The sequence below is a fragment of the Eptatretus burgeri genome, chromosome 3 (genome assembly GCF_056783735.1).
Source record: "Eptatretus burgeri isolate ZD-2024b chromosome 3, Ebu_testis_v1, whole genome shotgun sequence".
Taxonomy (NCBI): Eukaryota; Metazoa; Chordata; class Myxini; order Myxiniformes; family Myxinidae; genus Eptatretus; species Eptatretus burgeri.
Window position 1 is genome coordinate 110,271,071 of NC_140963.1, and position 21,403 is coordinate 110,292,473.

The 21,403-nt window shown below is 43.1% G+C and overlaps 1 protein-coding gene across 1 annotated transcript; it reads right to left on the bottom strand.

Annotated features, from left to right (window-relative positions):
* Nucleotides 1-780: 780 nt before the first annotated feature.
* On the bottom strand, nt 781-4,667 carry LOC147030703 (uncharacterized). Its single transcript, XM_085872106.1, has 2 exons — nt 4,613-4,667; nt 781-1,640 (listed from the first exon to the last, which is right to left on the bottom strand). The coding sequence occupies exons 1-2, from the start codon at nt 4,618-4,620 to the stop codon at nt 1,157-1,159; spliced, it is 492 nt and encodes a 163-aa protein (XP_085728232.1). The 5' UTR covers nt 4,621-4,667; the 3' UTR covers nt 781-1,156.
* Nucleotides 4,668-21,403: the final 16,736 nt, after the last annotated feature.

The window sequence follows — 21,403 nt, forward strand, 5'->3', positions numbered from 1 at the left end:
AAAAAATTTCTCGAACAATTTTTTTTGGGGGGGTAACAATTTTTTTGGGGGGTTGCAAATCACTTAAAACATGTAGAAATGCAACAACAATTCTTTTTTTGGGGGGGTAACAATTTTTTTTGGGGGGGTGGAAATCACTTAAAACATGTAGAAATGCAAAAAAAAAAATTATCAATTTTTTGGGGGGGGGTTGGAAATCACTTAAAACATGTAAATGCAAAAAAAAATTCTCTATTTTTTTGGGGGGGGGTAACAATTTTTTTGGGGGGGGTTGGAAATCACTTAAAACATGTAGAAATGCAAAAAAAAAAATTCTCGAACTTTTTGGGGGAATTTAATGGCATGATCCTTGGACCATACCTAACCCCCCCCCCCCCACCAAGTTTCGTCGAAATCCGTCGAGGAGTTTTTCCGTAATACTGTTCACAAACAAACAAACAAACAAACAGAAAGGGGTGAAAACAGTAACCTCCATCCATCTTCGAAGATGGCGGAGGTTAATAATCAGTGCTGAATTTCAATGGCTCGACATAAAAGTGAAGGAAACTTTTTAAATTTACATCTTTACCAAGTTAAAAAAAAAACCAAAATAAACACAAGGATATTATGTCTCCACTTTGATAAGTTAAATCTATAGGTCACTTTTCTGCAAGGAAACCTTGGACAACAATCCTTCAGCGAAGACTTAATGAACCCTCTTAAGAGGAACAAAATCATCTGAAGAGCCTTTGTGCCCTCATTAAGTCAAAGATAAACAAATCACAAACAAGTATACTGAACTTAATTCAGAATATTTTATTTGCAGCCCAATGATGCAAAGATACATCTTAAGTCATCATGGAAACTCCAATGCCAAGCCCACAGTCATGTAACAGTTATTATGATTAATCCCAAAGCTATATTTCCCAATCGTTAATCGTGCTCAAACCAGGATCGATTCAATGCGATGTAATCAATCACGTGGAATGACAAATACAAAATTCCGAGCAAAACACTGCTGAAATGCTCGCAAACAGCATTTTTAAACATTTCACGTTCAAATGCATGCAGCACTCGTCGGATGCTCAATATGAAAGCAATGAAGGAAGAGGTGGAGAAATAAAAGGAGCCAGAGAGCAGGATGAAGAAAGAGAGCCTACATCTATAGGTTTAAACTTTAAAGGCAGCTGCGGTATCCACAGGAGGGAAGGCATGGGGTCTTGCAGGAATTGTAATAAGGGGTCTTGCAAGGAGTGTAGCACGGGGTCTTGCAAGGAGTGTAGCACGGGCTCTTGCAAGGAGTGTAGCACGGGGTCTTGCAAGGAGTGTAGCACGGGGTCTTGCAAGGAGTGTAGCACGGGCTCTTGCAAGGAGTGTAGCACGGGGTCTTGCAAGGAGTGTAGCACGGGGTCTTGCAAGGAGTGTAGCACGGGGTCTTGCAAGGAGTGTAGCAAGGGGTTTTGCAAGGAGTATAGCAAGGGGTCTTGCAAGGATTGTAGCACGGGCTATAACATGGGTTGTAACATGAGGTCTTGCAAGGGTCGTACAACGGAGTCTTGCAGGAGTCAAAGCACGAAGTTTTGCAGGCGCTCACTTCTGCAGTGGAGCTATCAGCCACTGCTACTTCCCCAGCAGAGGGCACAATTCTGCAGTTGGTGCAGCTGCAAGTAGGGGAGAGAAAAAGCATCAAAGCGGAAAAGCAGATCACTGACCAAAAACACTAATACGGTGTTGATGTTCGATGGGGTGAAGGCGCATATGTTTGCTTGTTTGTTTGGAAAACCTTTAGAAGTTTCAATAATGTTCTGTGGGTGCCAATATGTGGTTTCCTTATTACTGATGCAATGCGTTTGATGAGGCTATATTATGAATATACTAAGTGCCAGAGAGAGAAAGGAGAGAGATAGAAGTGGCCATTTTTTGACTGCAGTATTACAATATAACCTGAGGTTGGATAACATTCCCCCCACCCCCACTCTCAATGCACCATCATCATAATGGGTTGTTTTATTCAGTATACAGACTGAACAGTTCTCATTTGAAATTGCCAGCAACACAGTATCTTGTGTCACTGTTCTTTAATCATATGATTCCTCTGAATATAGGTTTCAAAAGTGGAACTTGCATCAGACTACAGTAATATATATATATATATATATATATATATATATATATATATATATATATATATATATATATATATATATACACATACATTGGAATGATAAAGAGATTTGGTACAGGAGGAAGCAATTTTGTATGAAACCAACACCAGATACTATCACTCATCCAAACTCAAGTTACCTACATATCCACCAACATCTCTGTACCCCTCCACTCCAAAGCTTCCAGGTACCTATCTAATTCCAATTTAAACATATGTACTGTTTCTGCTGTCACTACCTTTCCAGGGAGGCCATTCTATGCATTAACTATTCTTTGAGTAAAAGTCCCCTGTCTTACTACCATCTTAACTCTCCTCTTCCTTACTCTTCGGCTATGACCCTGGTCCGATCACTTAGTCTTTTTCTAGTGAAAAACACTTCAACACATGTTTTGTCTGTACTATACATCAATTAAACATAATCATACTATGAAATAATCAAATAATCATACTATAATCATACTTCGAAAATAATCATACTTGGAAACAAAAGTGAACCAACAATATGCTGTGATGGTGGTGATGGATGGTAGGTGAGGGTGGGGCGAGGGTGAGGATGCTCTTGGCCCCGTCATTTTTGATGGGCTTTACACTAGTTAATAATAGCGGTCCTACAGTGGGGTACCTCAGGGATTAGTCCTATAACTATAAGTCCCATAGCTGATCTCTGAGGCACCCCACAATTTACATCCTACCTGCCAGACATCATCCCACTCACAGCCACTCTTTGCTTCCTCTCACAAAGCCAGTTTCCAATCCAGTTAGCTACTTTACCAGCCACTCCACAAGCCCTCAACTTAGCTACCAACAACTGCTGATGGACCTCTGATAGCTTGTACCTGTTGCTGCATTCGAGCTTGTGGAGTAACCACTGAAATCTATATATCCGGGTTCATCCCAACATCTTTCTTCTTTGTTTTTTTCACACTTTTTAGATCCTCGTGGAGGATCTATAAGTCTTACTCACGTTGTTGTTCTTCATCTTCTTCTTGTGGACTTTTTTGTTTCACAGCCTACAGTTTTCATCGAAACTTCCTGAAACTTGGCAAATATATGTAAAAATACCCTGCGCAGACAGCAACCATCACCGATTTTGAAAATTCCTCCTAGAAAAAAGTTGACGTCATAATTCCTCCTTGACGCTAATGGAAATCGCCGATACCATTATCTCCGAAACTAGGTAGGCTGTTTGAATTTTGTTTGCGGGAATCTAGCCGGGCATTAGCACAGATTGGGCTGCATTTGAAATATTTTTCTTCAGAAGTCTAGGTTTCCTCAACAGTTCTTACATGTTTTTAGTATGCTGAATTCAGAAATGTATCTAATTTCGCTCAATCAGGTCAAGTACCATTTCTAAAATCAGGTCAATGCTATCTCAATTTTAAGGAAAAAAAAAATCAAAATTTTCGTTTTTTTAATTAGCATTTTTAAAATTCAAAATCAGACTTACATTGACAGAAAATGTACAAACTATACATATAATGACACACAAGTACATATAATGTGGAGGAAAGTGCCTTCTCAATTACTTTCATTTCAATTTCAGAAAAAATATAGATAAATCGTTGTTTCTGGCAACACCCAACTTCAGTCGCTCCAGCAGTCGCTGTTTTCCTTCGTCTTTTTAATGTTGAATTTCACATGAACGGTACTTGTGCGTCATTTTATATATAGTTTGTACATTTTCTGTCAATGCAAGTCTGATTTTGAATAAACAAAAATGCTAATTAAAAAAACTAAAATTTTGATTATTTTTTTTTCCTTAAAATTGAGATAGGAAATTTTGATCATTTGATCATAAAAACTTGACCTGATTGAGCGAAATGAGGTACATTTCTAAATTCAGCATACTAAAAACATATAAGAACTGTTGAGGAAACCTAGACCTCTGAAATGACGCAGACCAGTGTAATTTATGGCAAACCTGATACATCACAATGACGTCATATTCGTTTTTATGACGTCTTCATCTTAGCTCATTTGAGCTTGTTTTTTCTACTTTTTCACATTTCTCTTTATTCAATCTAATTCTTGCTTTTATTTTCTTTTTTTTCTCTTTAACTCTTCATTTCTCTTTCTTTATCTATCTCTCCAAGGAGAAGTGAATTCTTGCAGAAATTTTTCTCTCGGTCTCACTTGGCTGTGCCTGGATGAGTTTGAGGGAAGTGGACTAGCGGTTAAATCCCAAATCCTATCCAGGTTCCTCCTGATGACTCCATCTTCGCTCTTAATTATTCGGGTTCTTTCTGATGACTCCAATGAAGTATTTGGTCTTCTGTTTGATTTCGTATGGTACCTTATAAAATGTTTTCTGAAAGTCGAGATACACTACTACATTTCCCTCACTGTCCATCATCATACTCATCGGCATTAATGACGCACACTAAAATGTAGATGATGATGTTAATTTAATTATAGGTGAACAAAACTTTTATAAAATAAATAAATAGAACACATCCGATTTCTTACCCAGACATGGTGGTGTTGTAGTTGATGGGAGCCCGGAGAGGATTTGAATGCTGTTCGAAGCTTGATGGAGGATGTTCACGCAGTGTCGTTTTCGCCCTTTTATATGTGCAAACTCGCTGCATGAGAGATTACTGATCACCCATGATTTTTTTTTTGTTTGTTTTCTTTTTCCGGAGATTTCTGTTCTGCGTACCACCAATTTTAGTCTTGTGATAATTACAAAACGCTCATTCGCAACAATTAAACACTCTCAAACCACTTACCTTATGTGGCTTTGGTGGCAATAATGATATGGTCTTTCATGACAAGACTGATATAAAAGTGCATGATAGCAAATTTGGATATGTGAAAGTTTTAGCTGGATTAGTGATAATGGGAAACGACTACATTTATACGCGTCCCGCACCCAGCACACAGAATTAGGCCAAAAGATTATAAAATTAAAATACGTACAATTGGAAACCCAACTACGAGAAGGGGCCACTCGGCCCACCATGCCCGTGTTATCTCCGCATTCTCCACAACCCTGGAGCACAACGTTATCCCTGTATGGCCCCCAACCCCTATTTTTTTTTAAAAAATATTTAAAATTTTTCTTTAAAGTTGTAAACTTACAAAGATCTCTCTTCTTATTTTGCCTTCTTTATATCACATCTTGTAAAGTATTAAAACTGTGTCATTGAGATATCGCTCATAAGTTTCTTTGCTTCCATATGAAACTTTGAACTCACAGTTTGACCCTTGCACATGTGATTGCTCGGTGTGAATGATCGATATCTCCTATACTGTGTACACCCTGATGAATATAAGAAAGTAGCTACATTGCTTCCTCCTCAGTTACATGCTTGGGATGAGGGTGGGGGTTATCAAAAAATAAATAAAAATACATGTATTTATACATATACATCTATATAAATATATACATATAAATATACACAACACACATGGCCGACAGGATGGACTACAGGTATGCACACTCTCCTTTGAGAAGTCTCACCTGGGTTATAATCCATAATCCAGACCCAGCTATAAACTGTAATCCTGGTGTTTTACAGGCAGAATGATTCCTCAATGTGTGTGTGTCGTTCCTTGGATGGATGTTAAACTGGACATCGCAACTGCCAACTTCAGTTGGTGGACGTTAAAGACGCTACACCCTACGGTCTCCTCGCCTCTTTTGCGAAAAGTCGGTGAGCTATCGCAAGCATCATGGTCAAATTCCAAATCCCTGACCGAATTATTACTGGGAATCATAATGGAGACAGAAACAGAGACAGAGACAAAGACACAGGCACAGAGACAGAGAACACAGAGACAGGGGGAGAGAGACAGGGAGAGAGAGAGAGAGAGAGAGAGAGAGAGAGAGAGAGAGAGAGAGAGAGAGAGAGAGACAGAGAGACACAGAGAGACAGAGAGAGAGAGAGACACAGACAGACAGACAGAGAAGGAGAGAGAGAGAGAGAGAGAGAGAGAGAGACAGAGAGAGAAAGAGAGAGAGAGAGAGAGAGACAGAGAGAGAGACAGAGAGAGAGACACAGAGAGAGACAGAGAGACAGAGACAGAGACAGAGACAGAGAGAGAGAGACAGAGAGACAGAGACAGAGAGAGACAGAGAGAGAGACAGACACAGAGAGAGAGACAGAGAGACAGAGACAGAGACAGAGACAGAGACAGAGACAGAGACAGAGACAGAGACAGAGAGAGAGAGAGAGAGAGAGAGAGAGAGAGAGAGAGAGAGAGAGAGAGAGAGAGAGAGAGAGAGAGAGAGAGAGAGCACCCATACTCATATTTATAGGGCCGATACTGAGAATAGCCAGAGCACTATTGAATGAAAGGACTTCAAGGGGATTGTAGAGAAAGTAGATGCTGGGGGGAGGGGGAGGGGGAGGGGTTTTTAGGATGTTCCTTTCGGAGAGACAAGGTGAGGGTGGAGATTTGTCAGCATTGAAAGACATGTTCCAAGTTGTTTGACTAGCTCGTGATTTTATCCAGATCTGCAGAGAGTGAACAAGCTGCTTCCTGTCGATCTGAGGGATGACAGATGGTACGGCAGAGGGTGGAGTCATCAGCAAAGAGATAAAGAGGATTTTCCAGGGAATCTGAGAGATCATTGATGAAAACCAGAAAAAGAACAGGGCCCAGAACACTGCATTGAAGAACTCCAGCGTGGATGGGAAGAGGAGATGACAGAATTCCATTAAGAGCCACGTGATGACTGTGACAAGAGAGGAAGTCCACAACGCATGAGTGGAGATGGCTTTGGATACCATAAGAAGAGAGTTTGGTGAGCACGGCAGGGTGCCAGACCATTTCAAAAGCTCACGATATGTCTTGGGAGATGGCTCTGATGTCATGTCTGGCATTGAGGACCTTCACCCATTGTTGGGAAAGCACAAGTAACATGTCCAGGGTTGAGTGACCCAGTCTAAATCCAAATTGATGGTCAGAAATCTCCCCATTTGAAAATAGGAAGGATTTGATGTCAGAAACGATGATGGATTCCATAATCTTGCTTGCGATTGGGAGCAGCCTGATTGGTGTGTAGTTGCAGGGATCAGCTTTTGTACTTTTTTATGCAGAATGGTAATGATTGCTGATTTCCAAGCAGATAGTAGACGATCTTGAAAAAATGAGAGGGTGAATAGAACAGAGAGAGGGTGAACAAGAGCAGCAGAGCAGGTTTTTAGAACATGAGGGCTGATGCAGTCTGGACCGGTTACAGAATCTGAGTGGAGGGTTGATAGCAACATCTCTACCTTATCAGGAGAAAAGGAAATATAGATATATATATATATAGATATATATATATATATATATATATATATATATATATATATGTATATATATTTCCATATACACATACATATACATATGGAAAGGGAAGGGTGATCGCCAAGACTGCAACAACTACCGAGGGGTGACGCTGCTCTCAGTGCCCGGCAAGGTCTTTGCTCGGATAATTCTCGATAGGGTTCGCCACCATCTGCTTGAGCACCAGCGTCCAGAGCAGTCAGGCTTTACACCAAAGAGGTCAACGATTGACCGTATCCTTGCACTTAGTGTCCTCACCAAACGCAGACGAGAGTTTCGGCAGGGGCTGCTTTCAGCCTTTGTTGATCTCTGTAAAGCGTTCGATTCAGTGAATCGGGATGTCCTCTGGAGGATTCTTGGTCTTTGTGGGGTGCCACCAAAACTGATCGATCTGATGTCTGAACTCTACTCTGGTACTGAGAGTGCTGTGAAGTGTGGTGGTACCATCTCTGACTTATTTCCAGTTGTTACTGGAGTTCATCAGGGATGTGTACTTGCCCCCACACTTTTCAGCACTTGTATGGACTGGATTCTAGGGAGGATGTCGGAGAGATCAAGTTGCGGTGTGTCGTTTGGGAATGTCAAGATCTTGGACCTTGACTTTGCAGATGATGCAGTCATCTTTGCGGAGACTTTAGACATCCTCTTGGGGGCCCTCGAGGTGCTGAATGAGGAGTCGGAGCCGTTGGGATTACGGGTTTCTTGGGTCAAAACTAAGATCCAGGCTTTCGGTGACATCTTGGATGCTGCTGTCCTGTCTGTGTCTGTTTGTGGTGAGGATGTTGAGGTCGTGGAGAGATTCACTTACCTTGGCAGTGATATTCATGTCTCTGCTGGCTGCGAGTCAGAGGTCAATAGACGTCTGGGTCGGGCCTGGGGAGTCATGGATTCACTGGATCATGGGGTGTGGCGCTGCCGGTACCTGTGCGGGAGGACGAAAGTCCGAGTCTTCAGGTCCTTGGTACTTCCAGTCTTGCTCTATGGGTGCGAGACTTGGACTCTGACCAAGGATCTGAGACGGAGACTTAATTCCTTTGATACCAGGTCTCTTCGGAGAATCCTTGGCTATCGCTGGTCGGATTTTGTGTCCAACGAGCGGTTGCTGAGAGAGACTCGGATGAGATTTGTTACCTGCATAGTCCTTGAGCATCAGTTGCGGCTGTATGGACATGTGGCTCGTTTTCCTGACTCTGATCCTGCTCACCAGATTCTCTCAGCGAGGGAGTATCATGAGTGGAGGAGGCCAGTGGGTCGACCACGTGCCTCATGGTTGCAACAGGTTGACCATCATCTCAAGGAGATGGGGAAGGGCCTGGCATCTGCCTGGGGGATGGCCAGACGGAGGCCCCTGGAGTACCGGCGGAAAGTGGACGCAGCGACGCGCTGTTCTGGCACATGCTCCCATACCTGACCTGACCTGACCTACCTTATCAGGAGAAAAGGAAATATATATATATATATATATATATATATATATATATATATATATATATATATATATGTATATATATTTCCATATACACATACATATACATATACACATGCACACACACATATATATATATATATATATATATATATATATATATTGTTGTGGTTACCAGATTCGCAAACCACCATTCAGGTCCCTTAGGTGAGGTATCTCGGTAAGTGCATGTGTAGTTAGGCCCAAACCCGTTGTCTAGTGGGAATACATGTCATTTATGCGAGCTGCGACTCTTCAGGATAGCCGTTTTTCTTTTACTATCTTTATTTTGGACCAATCGCCATCACCACAACCACAACATCAACCACCAACCACAACACCGCTTCACCACAACCGCCACGACCTTTACCGTCACAACTCGCCACCATCGCATCACCGTCATCTCGCGCCACTCATGGGCACCGATGCTGGACTCGTGTAGGACGCGCGTCGAACAGCGTGTACAAAATCACGGATTTTCTGCTTCAAAAACGGATCAAAAACGACACACGCCCACTTTTTGCCGTCCAATCGGTGAGCGAGGGGCGATTTGGCCCCGCCTCCAGAACGATCGATATATGCAAATTTGTGGATCAAAAAGCCTTCACGCCCACTTTTTCTCGGGCCAATGGGGAGCGAGGTGAAAGGTCAAAGGGAGGGGGTCAAAGGCGAAGTTACGGGGGGATAAAAGGACCGTGTTCGTCAGTCAGAGGCGGTCGGAGAGTCAAGAAGAGGAGAGTCGGAAGCAGAGGGTCAAGACTTCGCGGGCGGTGGAGCTGCTCGTCGTGTGCGTTGGAGTCGGAACGGAGGGGACGGAGCTGTGGAAAGGCGGCGACACCAGACGAGGGGTGCTCGCGTCGTGCAGGAAGCTGCACCCGAAGGAGGCCGACAGCGCGACCTGGCCGAGGTGGAGACGCTCGTCGCATATAATAAAGATCCTCTATACCCCGAGCATCAGCAACCCCCTCCTGTTTCCCCCGCGCTGAGATAGTGCGACCAAGGGGGCCCCGTTCACAGCCCCCTGCCAGGCACTGTCCACGAGGCCCGCGGGTTGCGGGGCCATCGCCGCTGCGCGTCTCATCACCAGACGGGTAGGCCCGACCCGGTCTCGGCCTCAGGCCTGCCCCATTCTTGGGGATTTCTTTTCCTTGGTTTTGGGTATGTGTTGTCGGCGCCGTCTGTGAAGTAGAATTGTATAAGTGTTGCCGTGTGCTCGGTAGTCGGTATTAGCTCTGCACTGTGTTTTCACTTTTATGTTTGCTTTTTGTGTAAATGGAAGTGTGTTTTCTTTTTTTGTGTGCATTTGGTGGAATTGTATTTGTGTGCTTCCCGTGTGCCGAGAATAAATGTGCTTTATTGTTGAACTGTTCTCCCGCTTCGCTTCGTCTTTTCCTCCATTGAATCCCCATCTTGCTTCACGTAAAGGGTTGGTAGTGGGCTGAATACGCCCGATAATTAATCGAACCGTCGAGGTCGACGATAACACCGCTCGGTTATTCTGATCGTACGGAACGGGTCGCTTAAGTGGCCCGTGTCCGAAGTCGACCTGCGGCGAGGTGCGATCGCCCGGTCTACCCTCCGCGTGGGTACTTAGGTAGTTCGAATTTGGCGAGCAACCCTATCCCACGCGGGGGCTGATTGGCTCGATCGCGGTGAGACCGAAAGGTCCACCCGTGACTGGTTCCCGGCGTTAGTCCGAGAGGGTCACGACTGGATTGTCCGTCCGGTGGGCGACGTGCCGCGATTCGAGTTACGTGGCCGTCGCACGCCGGCGGGCGCGAAAACCGCAACAATATATATATATATATATATATATATATATATATATATATATATATATATATATATATATATATACATACACATATAGAAATGTACACACATATACATATATATATATACACACACATGCATATACATATAGAAATGTACACACATATATATATATATATATATATATATATATACATACATACAGTATACATTTATATATGCATATACATACATACATATACATACATAGTGGTGCTCCCGTGGGAAATCCACAGGCATGGACATGTATGACATTTGGACTGCCCCTCTTCATATTTGATGCTTCACTCACGAGAGGGGGAAGGGGGTTGAGGATCATGCCCAGGAGAGAGGAGGAAAGTCCGGTGTGACGGGTGGGAGAGGGTGTGGAGTGAGTGGTGACTTACTTCTGCCTTGACTTGATTGACTTGGGAAGATTGACTTGAGTGACTTGATTAACGTAAATTTAATATACTTCACTTCACAAATTAAAAATTCCATCAAAACAAACGTCATTCATAAATAATGGATTCCATCATTAAATCCACATATTCAATTTACTACGAACAAAGTTTTTCGAAGCATTGTTTAACGACACCGTTGAAAAGAGTTATTTATTACTGACCTGAAAGAAACTTTTTATCTGCAGTATTTATCCTGTGAACATGAAAAAACATAATAAGACTGAAGTTCGATCCCTAACTTTAGTTTTCCCTTGCAGGGAACCCTACCCTTCCTTTACTCCCTTCGCTTCCCTTCCTTTACTCCCTTCCCTTCCCTTCCTTTACTCCCCTTCTCTTTCCTTCCCTTCCCTTCCCTTCCCTTCCCTTCCCCTACTCCCCTCCCTTCCCTTCCCCTACTCCCTCCCTTCCCTTCCCTACCTCTACTCCCCTCCCTTCCCTTCCTCTACTCCCCTCCTTCCTCCTCTACTCCTCCCCTTCCTCCTCTACTCCCCTCCCTCCTCATTTTCCCCTCACGACTCAATACTCCCCCTAACCATGCTCTTCTACTCCCCTCCTCTTCTCCCCTTCCTCGGTCCTCCCCTCTTCCCTCCCCACATCATGTACGAACAGATACATTCAAAATAATGTCAACTAATTCCCAAGCAGGGAATCCTACCCTTGCTTTTCTGCTCCCCTCGCTCCTCTCCCTCTCTCTACACCCCCTACCCTCACTCTTCTACTCCCACCCACCCCCCCTCCAGCCTTTCCTCCCACTCACTCCTCTCCCCTTACTACTACCTCCTCCCTCACCCTCCCCACATCACATCCGATCAGATACATACAAAACGATCTTCAGAATGCATTTTTAGATCCTCGTGGAGGATCTCTAAGTCTTACTCACGTTGTTGTTCTTGTGGACTTTTTTGTTTCACAGCCTACAGTTTTCATCGAAACTTCCTGAAACTTGGCGTATATATGTAAAAATACTTTGCGCAGACAGTAACCATCTCCGATTTTGAAAATTCCTCCTTGCAACAAGTTATGATGTCAAAATATCTCCGCTGATGGAAATCGCCTAAAAAATTATCTCCGAAACTAGGCAAGCTTTTTGAATTCTGTTTGTGGGAATCGAACAGGGCATTAGCAGAGATGAATTACCGTACATATGATACATCACTATGACGTCATATCAATTTTTATGACGTCATTCCTATTTTTTGACATTTTTGGTTTCACAACCCAGAGTTTTCATCGGATATTCGTGAAACTTGCCATGTATATGCAGAAAGCCCACGCACAGGCAGTAACCATCTCCGATTTTGGAAATTCTTCCGAGAAAAAAGTTGACGCCATAATATCGCCGCTAATGGAAATCTCCGATACCATTAACTCCGAAACTAGGCAAGCTGTTTGAATTTTGTTTGCGGGAATCAAGCCGGGCATTAGCACAGATAATTTATCGCAAACCTGATACATCACAATGACGTCATATTCGTTTTTATGACGTCATCATAAAGAGGACGAGGATCTTAGCTCGTTCGAGCTTGTTGTGTATAAATGCCAATGTTTGTCCGATTTTCTCTCCTTTTGCTGAAACTAAAACTTGAACCATCTTAACGACTACAAAAAGGAAATCAGATGGTGAATTATCGTTAACACTGAGCCGTGAGGGAGTCTGAATGTACAGTAGTTTATATTACCAGCCTTAATTTCACTTAAAATGCGTTTTTGGGTAAAAACGCAAATTTTCTTCTCGTTTTTGCAAATGAATCTTGCACCATCTTAGCAACTACGAAAAATGAAATCAGATATGGAATTAGAGTTAAGATATAGTGGGAAATCTTACAGTGAGTGTAAGAAAGTGAGAGCCTGACAAAAGAGGCTTCACAGAGCAACAAAAATGGTGGCAACATGATTTTGAAGCCCCTCCCTGAACTGGGAAGCCCGACCCCAAACGGACTAACAGACCAACTGGCAGAGATCGATCCATCCATTGGGACCATACTCTGTGAAGAGCATTGGTGTGCCTAAGCAGTCTCCTGGGCTGTTGGGTACTATTCTGGACATGTCGCCACTCCGACACAGATTACCAGCAAGCTGATAATCATTTTGTCTACCTCAGAAGGATGACAGGCAGAGTCAACTCTCCTGGTTTTAACTCAGCCAAGTGGGATTTGAACTCAGGATCCTCGGATCTCAAGCACACCACCCTAACCATGAAGCCAACACCAGGCATGCATATGTATGTATGTATGTATATATATATATATATATATATATATATATATATATATATATGTATGTATGTATGTATGTATGTATGTATGTATGTATGTATGTATGTATGTAAATACATATGTATGTAAACTCTTTATATATATTTACCCTGGGAACATAAAAAACACATATAGGGTGTCCCAAAAAAAATTACAACTTTTAAAATGCTTTGTTTGATCCTAAAAAAGCAGTAATTTTGTCACTAATGCTTCATTTCTTGTTGCAGAGACCGTGAAGTTTATTTTGATACCAAGCAAGCGCCAGAAAAATGCCAAGACTGACCGTACAACAACGGACAAAAATTGTTGAACTTTGGCACCAGACGAAAAGTGTCATACAGGTGCAACGTCTTTACTCGAGACATTTCGGTATCCACTTGCGCCATGCACCAAACTTTCAGACAATAAAGTGCACCATCGCAAAGTTTACCAATGTCGGAACCATCTGTGACCTTCACAAGGTATCAAAATGACCAAAATGGAATCAGTTCATCTTTTTTACACACAATGAGCATCATGGAATCATAAATGATATGTGGCATGATATTTCAACACGTGATATACGGATTATGACACAACTAAGTGGTTGAGTTGGGTAGGCAACAAGAACAAGCTGAATCGATTTTGGTTCAGGTCCGGATCCAGATCCGTTCCATCAGTGCGATACAACATGTAAACTGTTCAGCATGGCAGAGGTCTGAGTCTGAGTGTGCCACTGAGTGCTGTTCTTCTTTTTCCTCTTTCTGCCTTTCTTCTCTTTCCTCTTTTTACCTTTCTTCTTTCTCCTCGTTCTGACTTTCTTTTTTCCTCTTTCTGTCTGACCATATGCCTGCAATATCATTAAGATGCTTTTTCACAAACTCCATGTGAGCTTTTAGATCCGGCTTTTCAGTAATGGCTTCTTTCTTGCCACCTGTCCATAGAGGCCAACTTTGTGAAGGGAATGGGGTATTGTTGGTTAATGAACACTGACCCCCATCTCAGAAATATGATCTTTCAAAGTCATTGCTGGATTTACAGTGACATCCTGAACCAGTTTCCTGCTTGCCCAGCTGTTGAGTTTGGATGGGCGACCTGATCTGGGTAGAGTCTGTGTGATATTATACGTCTTCCACTTCATGATGGATTTCACCATACTCAAAGGGATAATGAGTGACTTTGAAATCTTCTTATAACCCTCTCCTGAATGGTACTTCTCCACCACTTTATGTTTGACTTATTTGGAAAGGTCCTTGTTCTTCATGTTTACCTTGTTAGTTGACCAAATGAGTTGCACCTTAAAACTTCTTAGATAAGTGGAGAAGCTTAATTTTTAAGTTAAACCACTGATTACATACAGGTGAAACCAATTACACTTGTTTTGTAACCTTTCAAACAAATGATTTGTTCCTGAAGTGATTTATGGTTAATCAGGTAAAGTGTTTGAATAATTATACAACTGAGAATCATCTGATTTTTCTCTGTTAATCGAAATTATTCACATTTTATCTGCATTTTTTCGCTTTATCACTTTGGAATAGTTTGTTAAGAATCGATACATTAAGTATGATTTTAAAACGTCATGAAATAAGCTCAGGTGGCATCAAAATGTGAAAACTTTCGAGGGGGGTGAATGCTTTGCAGGCCACTGGAGGTATTATATACACCTGGTGTTGGCTTAATGGTTAGGGTGTTGGGATTGGGATCCTCGGGTCCTGAGTTTAAATCCCACTCAGCTTTTGAATGAATACCAGGTGGGGTTGATTGCCTGTCATCCTTCTGAGGTCGGCAAAATGAGTACCAGTTTGCTGGTATCCTGTGTCGGAGTGGTGACCCGTCCAGGATTGTGCCCAATAGCCAAGGAGACTGCTTCGGTAGCACCAACGCTCTGCACAGAGTATGGTCCCCATGGATGGATGGTAGGTATATCATTGCCCGGCAGGGTGGGCCAAACGGCCTTTTCCTGTGCTTATCTAACTGTTACTCTGTAACATTCACAAAGTGGGTTTAGAATGTGCTGTATGTAAAAGCAAAAGGGCATCATTCCTATGCCATATCTACATCCCATCACTCATGTCGACAATATATGTTTCATTATTTCAAATGAGCCCTTATGTTCTTTTTAAAATGCCCTAATTATTCAAATCTACTTGTGGAGTGGGGTTTTAGACCGTCATGAACCAGCTGGCCAGTCCTGATGTTCTAGTGGAAGGAATCTATAATTCCTGCCATGCCCTTTTCATTACTTCCATCATTTTGGATACAACACTTATACATCGTTCTTCAGAAGGCCATTCAGAAAGAGTGGAGACTTTTTTTCATTTTTTAAATAATCTGCAATTAATTTATTGTCACCTTGGAAATAGGAACAAATAGCGTCACAGAAACAATCACGAGACTGTTAAACAAGTGGTTCTTTCACAGTATGTGAACGAGATATTCAAATAAGACTCTCTCATCAACTTTACATTGGACAAACAAGTCTTCAAGAAACATCAACGCTGTCGTCTAAACCGATTTGGCGTCTAACTCAAGAAGTTTATTTCGATACGTCATAGATTTTGAAAGCATCCCACCCATTCTCCGCACTTTGCTATGTCTCCTGACATGGGACCCCATCGCCCACTCACCTTCACCAACTTAATATAAATATGACCATAATGTCACCTGCACCAGGAAGAATCAGGCCAATTGTATTCAACAGCGTCTACACTGCCCATAGCAACCGCTTTGACCACAATAAGAGCAGCATAGATGTCTACATTGCCCATAGCAACCGCTTTGACCACAATAAGAGCAGCATTGACGTCTGCACTGTCCAGAACACCCGGAGCGGCCACAGTAAGAGCAGGCACGGTGTCTGCACTCTCCACGGCAACCGGCCTGTCCGCAGTATGCACAGCCATTCCGTCTGCACTCTCCACGACAGTCACTTCTACCGCAGAAAGAGCAGGAGTTATTCCGCCTGCACTCGCCACCGCATCCGACTCTGCCGCAGTACGTGCAGCCGCAGCTTTCTCTGCATTCGCCACGACACCCGGTCCGGCCACAGTGTGTGCAGCCGCAGACCCTGCACTCCCCTTGGCAGCCGAGCTGGCCACAGTGCAGGCAGGTTTCGCGGTGACACCGCTTCTCGCAACAGGATCGGTTGCTGCCGGACGTCAAAGAGCAAAGCATAAAACTACCGGCTTTTAACCTCCCTCCATCCTCTCCCGATCAAACCACCGTGATTCGATTAAGTTCGTGGCTCCTCGATAACCGGGTAAACATATTGTACATACAGAAGAGATTGTCCAATGAATCCATAAAACTTTAAAATCAAGAACTTTTTGCAAACATTTAATCAACTTTCTTTGAATGCAATGCTGGTTTATGGCATTCCCGTTGTTTTACTGAACAATTTCTTTTCGATAAAAGCTTTTACGGGAAACATTTACCCACATACCTGCCCATGATGATGTCGAACGTGAGACAGGTGTGCCTTTGGTTGAATCCTGCTTTGGATGGATGAAGCTCTTTGTTGCTTTCCCTCCGTTCTCAGTTTCCTCTCCTTTATATATGCATATGTATTTGTAGTACCCTAAAATCCCCCAAAAATCCTAAATCGTGCAAACCCAAAACATTGTCACCAGGACAAAAAGGGTAAACAAGCGCACGAGTCTGTGTTCGTGCTGCCCTGGGTACAGGCTGCATGCACGAGTCGGGCAGGCAAGGGGTCGCGTGAGGTCTTCAATCAAATATGAAACCTAATTGTTTATAAATCGTAAAACAAATCGCTGATGACGTCATGGAATCCCGAATACCGAATCACGTGCGCACGGCGACAAACACAAAACGGCCGGGAATGAAGTTTTCCTTCAACTTTGTAACTTTAACACTAATTACTCAAGTTCGGATATTTTGACGTCACAACCGAACGGTGCTCCATATCGAGGGAATTCGATATCGGAGGGAGTATGTAGTATGTACACGACATGACACAAATGTGTATCTATATTATTATTTCAATGATATAATGGATTTTTTTATCAAGGGTTATGCTGATCCCAGACTGACCCATGGTATTTATTACCTCGATGGGCGTCGATTGGTGGGGGACGGGGGACATTTCCCCCCCCCACTTTTTATCAAAGGGGGGGGGGACAACATATCGATTGTCCCCCCCCCCACTTTTTTCATTGAACGTAAGTTATGTAACACAAAACGAGCTGCTCTAGTACAACTAGAACGGGCACTCATAGAGCGCATACCTTCGCCGCCACTACTTTTTTTGTTCTTGGTATGAGTGTGGGGAACTGGTTTCATATGAATGGTCTTATGACACAAACCACATATCTATAATGTCATGACACCCCGACTTTCGGGGGCTACGGACTAAACAACAATCAACTCACGTCGTTTTGGCGAGTCTTCACTCGCAAGCTCGGTGAATACAACGTTTCAACAAGAGAAGGTAATCTCGTTTGATGCTGGTTTCATGCAAATCGAATAAGAATTGACTGAGTTATGCCGAAAACCGCATATTTTTCAAGAGCGTGACCCCCCCCCCCGACATTTTACCCCAACCGGTGACATGTGTTATGACGTCATTGTGTCACAAGATTGGGCATTAAATTCTGAACATTTTGGTGCTGGGTTCATGTAAAGCGGACAAGAATTGACCGCGTTATGACAAAAACCGCATATTTTTCAAGGTCGTGACCCCCCTGACCTTTGACCCCTAACGGGTAACAAGAGTATGGGCGTCATTGTGTCATATTGCATATCACAAGATGAGGCATTGAATTCTGAACATTTTGGCGTGAGTTGCATGCTAATTGAATTAAAATTGACCGTGTTATCGTAAAAAGACGATTTTGACCTTTTCGTGACCTTGACCTTGACCTTTGACCCGAACGATCCCAAAATCTAATCGAATGCTTCCTGGCTAATAACCAATCATCCCACCAAATTTCATGCAATTCGGTTTAATACTTTTTGAGTTATACGAATCACAAGATTACAAATAAATAAATAAATAAATAAATACACGCCAACCAAAACATAACCTTTCGCAGAATGCGAAGGTAACCAGGCCGAGATGCTCCTCAAATACAGGAATAAATTTTTAATCTCTATAATTCCAGCAATCTCTGTGGGCATGTTTGTCTGCGACCGCTGTTTCTCGACAACCACCGGTCAGATCTACTTGAAACTTGCCAGGTATATTGCTGGGGACCCGAGGATGTGCCTTTTCAAGGTTTGAAATGAATCGGACAAGTGGTTCCCAAGTTATGGTCTCCGTCCTCGTGAGCCGTTCGCTTCTGCTTTGGCTTTGGGAGTTGGACCAAACAATTTCACGAAAATAGAGGGGGGTTGCCCAATACAGGGCCTCTCTGGATCTTTACTTTTTGCCAAAAACAACAAAAGAAAAAGAACCGTTAGTTTTATTGGTCTATTTTCGTTCTATTAAAGATTATAGGTTAACAATTCAACATTGAGAATCCGTGCTTCCCAAGCCATGGTCTGCCACCGGCCAAGCGTCCATAGCGACGTCGTGATCCTTCGATGTCGGCTCTTCCTATCATTGCGAAGCAGAATTCGCCAAGAGTTGGATTGTTCACCCACTAACAGGGAACGTGACCTGGACATTTTGAGGTATGTTGGGACGTTTTCGGACTTTGTATCGTCATTTTATGAGTGTTTAAAGCAATCGCGGCTTCATGGCCCGGAGCGCCACGCCTCGGATAGTGTTAGGCCGCAACGGCTCGGGGCCCCTTTAGCGACCAAAATAGTTTATTTCACCTTTATAACTTGTATCGCCGGATGCCTGCACGTATATTACCTGCACGATGATGTGTGTGTGTTTAATTTTTGTGACTTTACACCGTCGAGTTATAAGCCAATAAAAGATTTCGCGGCCTGGTACATGCTGATTGAGATGGTGGAGTTTGTGCAGGATGACGCGGTTTCACTCTACCGGCTCGCACGAACGAACGTAAAGATATTTTGTAATTCTGTTTTCATGTTTCGCAGTGGATAACAGTGGCCTAAATCCCAACGTTGAAAACCAGGTGAAAATCGAAGGAAAGTGGGTATTTTGGCGACTAAATTAGCTTTGAATACTTGGGAAACATAAAATAAAATGCGCTGATTCACGCGCTTTTGCGGCGGTTAATGTAAATATTTTTTTTCATTGGTACTTGGACTTGAGGGAGGTATAGACCTACAAAACGAGAGGTATCATTCGGTCGTCGGACTTGTGAGGATTAAATTATAGATTTTAAAAGGTAGCTGTTGAAAATTATGCAAAATTCACCGAAGTGGTTCGGACAAACGAACGGAAAATTTTTTTTGAATTCTGTTCTCGGATTATACAGTATCTATAGGGTAGTAATGAGATTACCTCGAAAATCCGATTTAAAAAGGCTTGGGCTTCGTAGCTTAGCCGCGGCTTGCAATTTTTACTGGGAAAAATAACGTTCCGGAAGGAATTTCTCTTCCGCCATCATCCGAATAATTTTCCGTTTGCACGAGGACAAAGACGAAGGATAGACCGACAGAATAAGGATAAAGGATAGACCGAATAAAAATGCCCTGTTACGCAAAAATAACCCTTATAATCCACATGTCAAAATTTATTCAACTGAAATGTAATTCCCTTCTCGGTTCTTCGAGGATATGGATATCAGATAATTTTTCGTGACAGCATCAAGTAGCACATCCCCGACCACTCTCCTGGAGCAATCAAGTTCCCAGAAAGAGGTGGAGGATTCAAAGGAGAAGATAGCGGAAAAGGGTGCATGTGGGAGTACTCGGCCTAATTTCCCAGATCAGCCTTTTCAACCTCATGATGTCAGTTGTATCCCAGTCCAAATACTGTCAAACCGAAAGTTGAAGTTTCAACAACAGTGGTTCAAAGATTTTCCGTGGTTTCATTTTGATCAGAGCATCGGCGGTGTACTCTGTCAAACCTGTACGGACGCTTCTCACGAAAAACTTACCGAACTTGCCCGCTGTGCAGAAGACGCATTTGTCTCAAAGGGCTTTCAGAACTGGAAAAGGGCTACAGAAAAATTCAGACAACACGAACGATCAAACACACATAGGCTTGCCTCTGAAAATCTGAAATGTCGCAGAAGTCAACCTGGTGTCCATGTGCAGCTGAGCAGAAAACTGCATGGTCAGCACTTGTGAAGATTATCACCTCACTGCAATATTTAGCCCGACAAGGTTTTGCAATTCGTGGGAAGGATGCCTCTGAAGGGAATTTCAAAATGCTCTTACAGTTGCGGGCCGAGGATGATATAAACCTCAAGATGTGGCTGTCAAGGAAGACGACGTTCACAAGAGGAGAAATTCAGAACGAAATTCTACAGTTGATGAGTCATGCCATCCTCAGAAATATCAGCAGTAACGTGAATGAAATGTCCACTCAGTTCGGACTCGTAACTGATGGAACGCAAGATATTCAGGGTAATGAGCGGGAGTCGGTGTGTGTGCGCTATGTGACGGATTCCTTTGATGTTCAAGAAGATCCCATCGGCCTCTACCAAGTATCGTCAACAACAGGAGTATCACTTTGTAAGATGCTTCAGGATGTCCTAATACGGTGTCAACTCCCTATTGAACACCTTAGAGTGCAGACTTACGATGGGGCAAGCAACATGTCCGGAAAGTACAAGGGCTGTCAAGCACAGCTAAAAAAACTCCAACCGCTGGCCAATTATGTTCACTGTGGAGCTCATGTCACCCAACTCATTACATCCAAAGCCCGACAAACTGCACCGTTCATAAGAGATGCCCTTGATTATGTCCAGGTACTCAGCAACATCTACAACAACTCTGGAAAATTCAAGCATCTGTACTTAAATATCCACGCTGACGATGCTGACACTCCTTGCCCTACATGCCTGAGGCCAATTTGCCTGATGCGTTGGTTAACTCGTTCTCCTGCCGTGAAATCGATATTGGATAACTATGAAGTGGTACTGGATGCCCTTCAACAAGCAAGTGATGACTTTGGTACGAACATGGCATCGCGAGC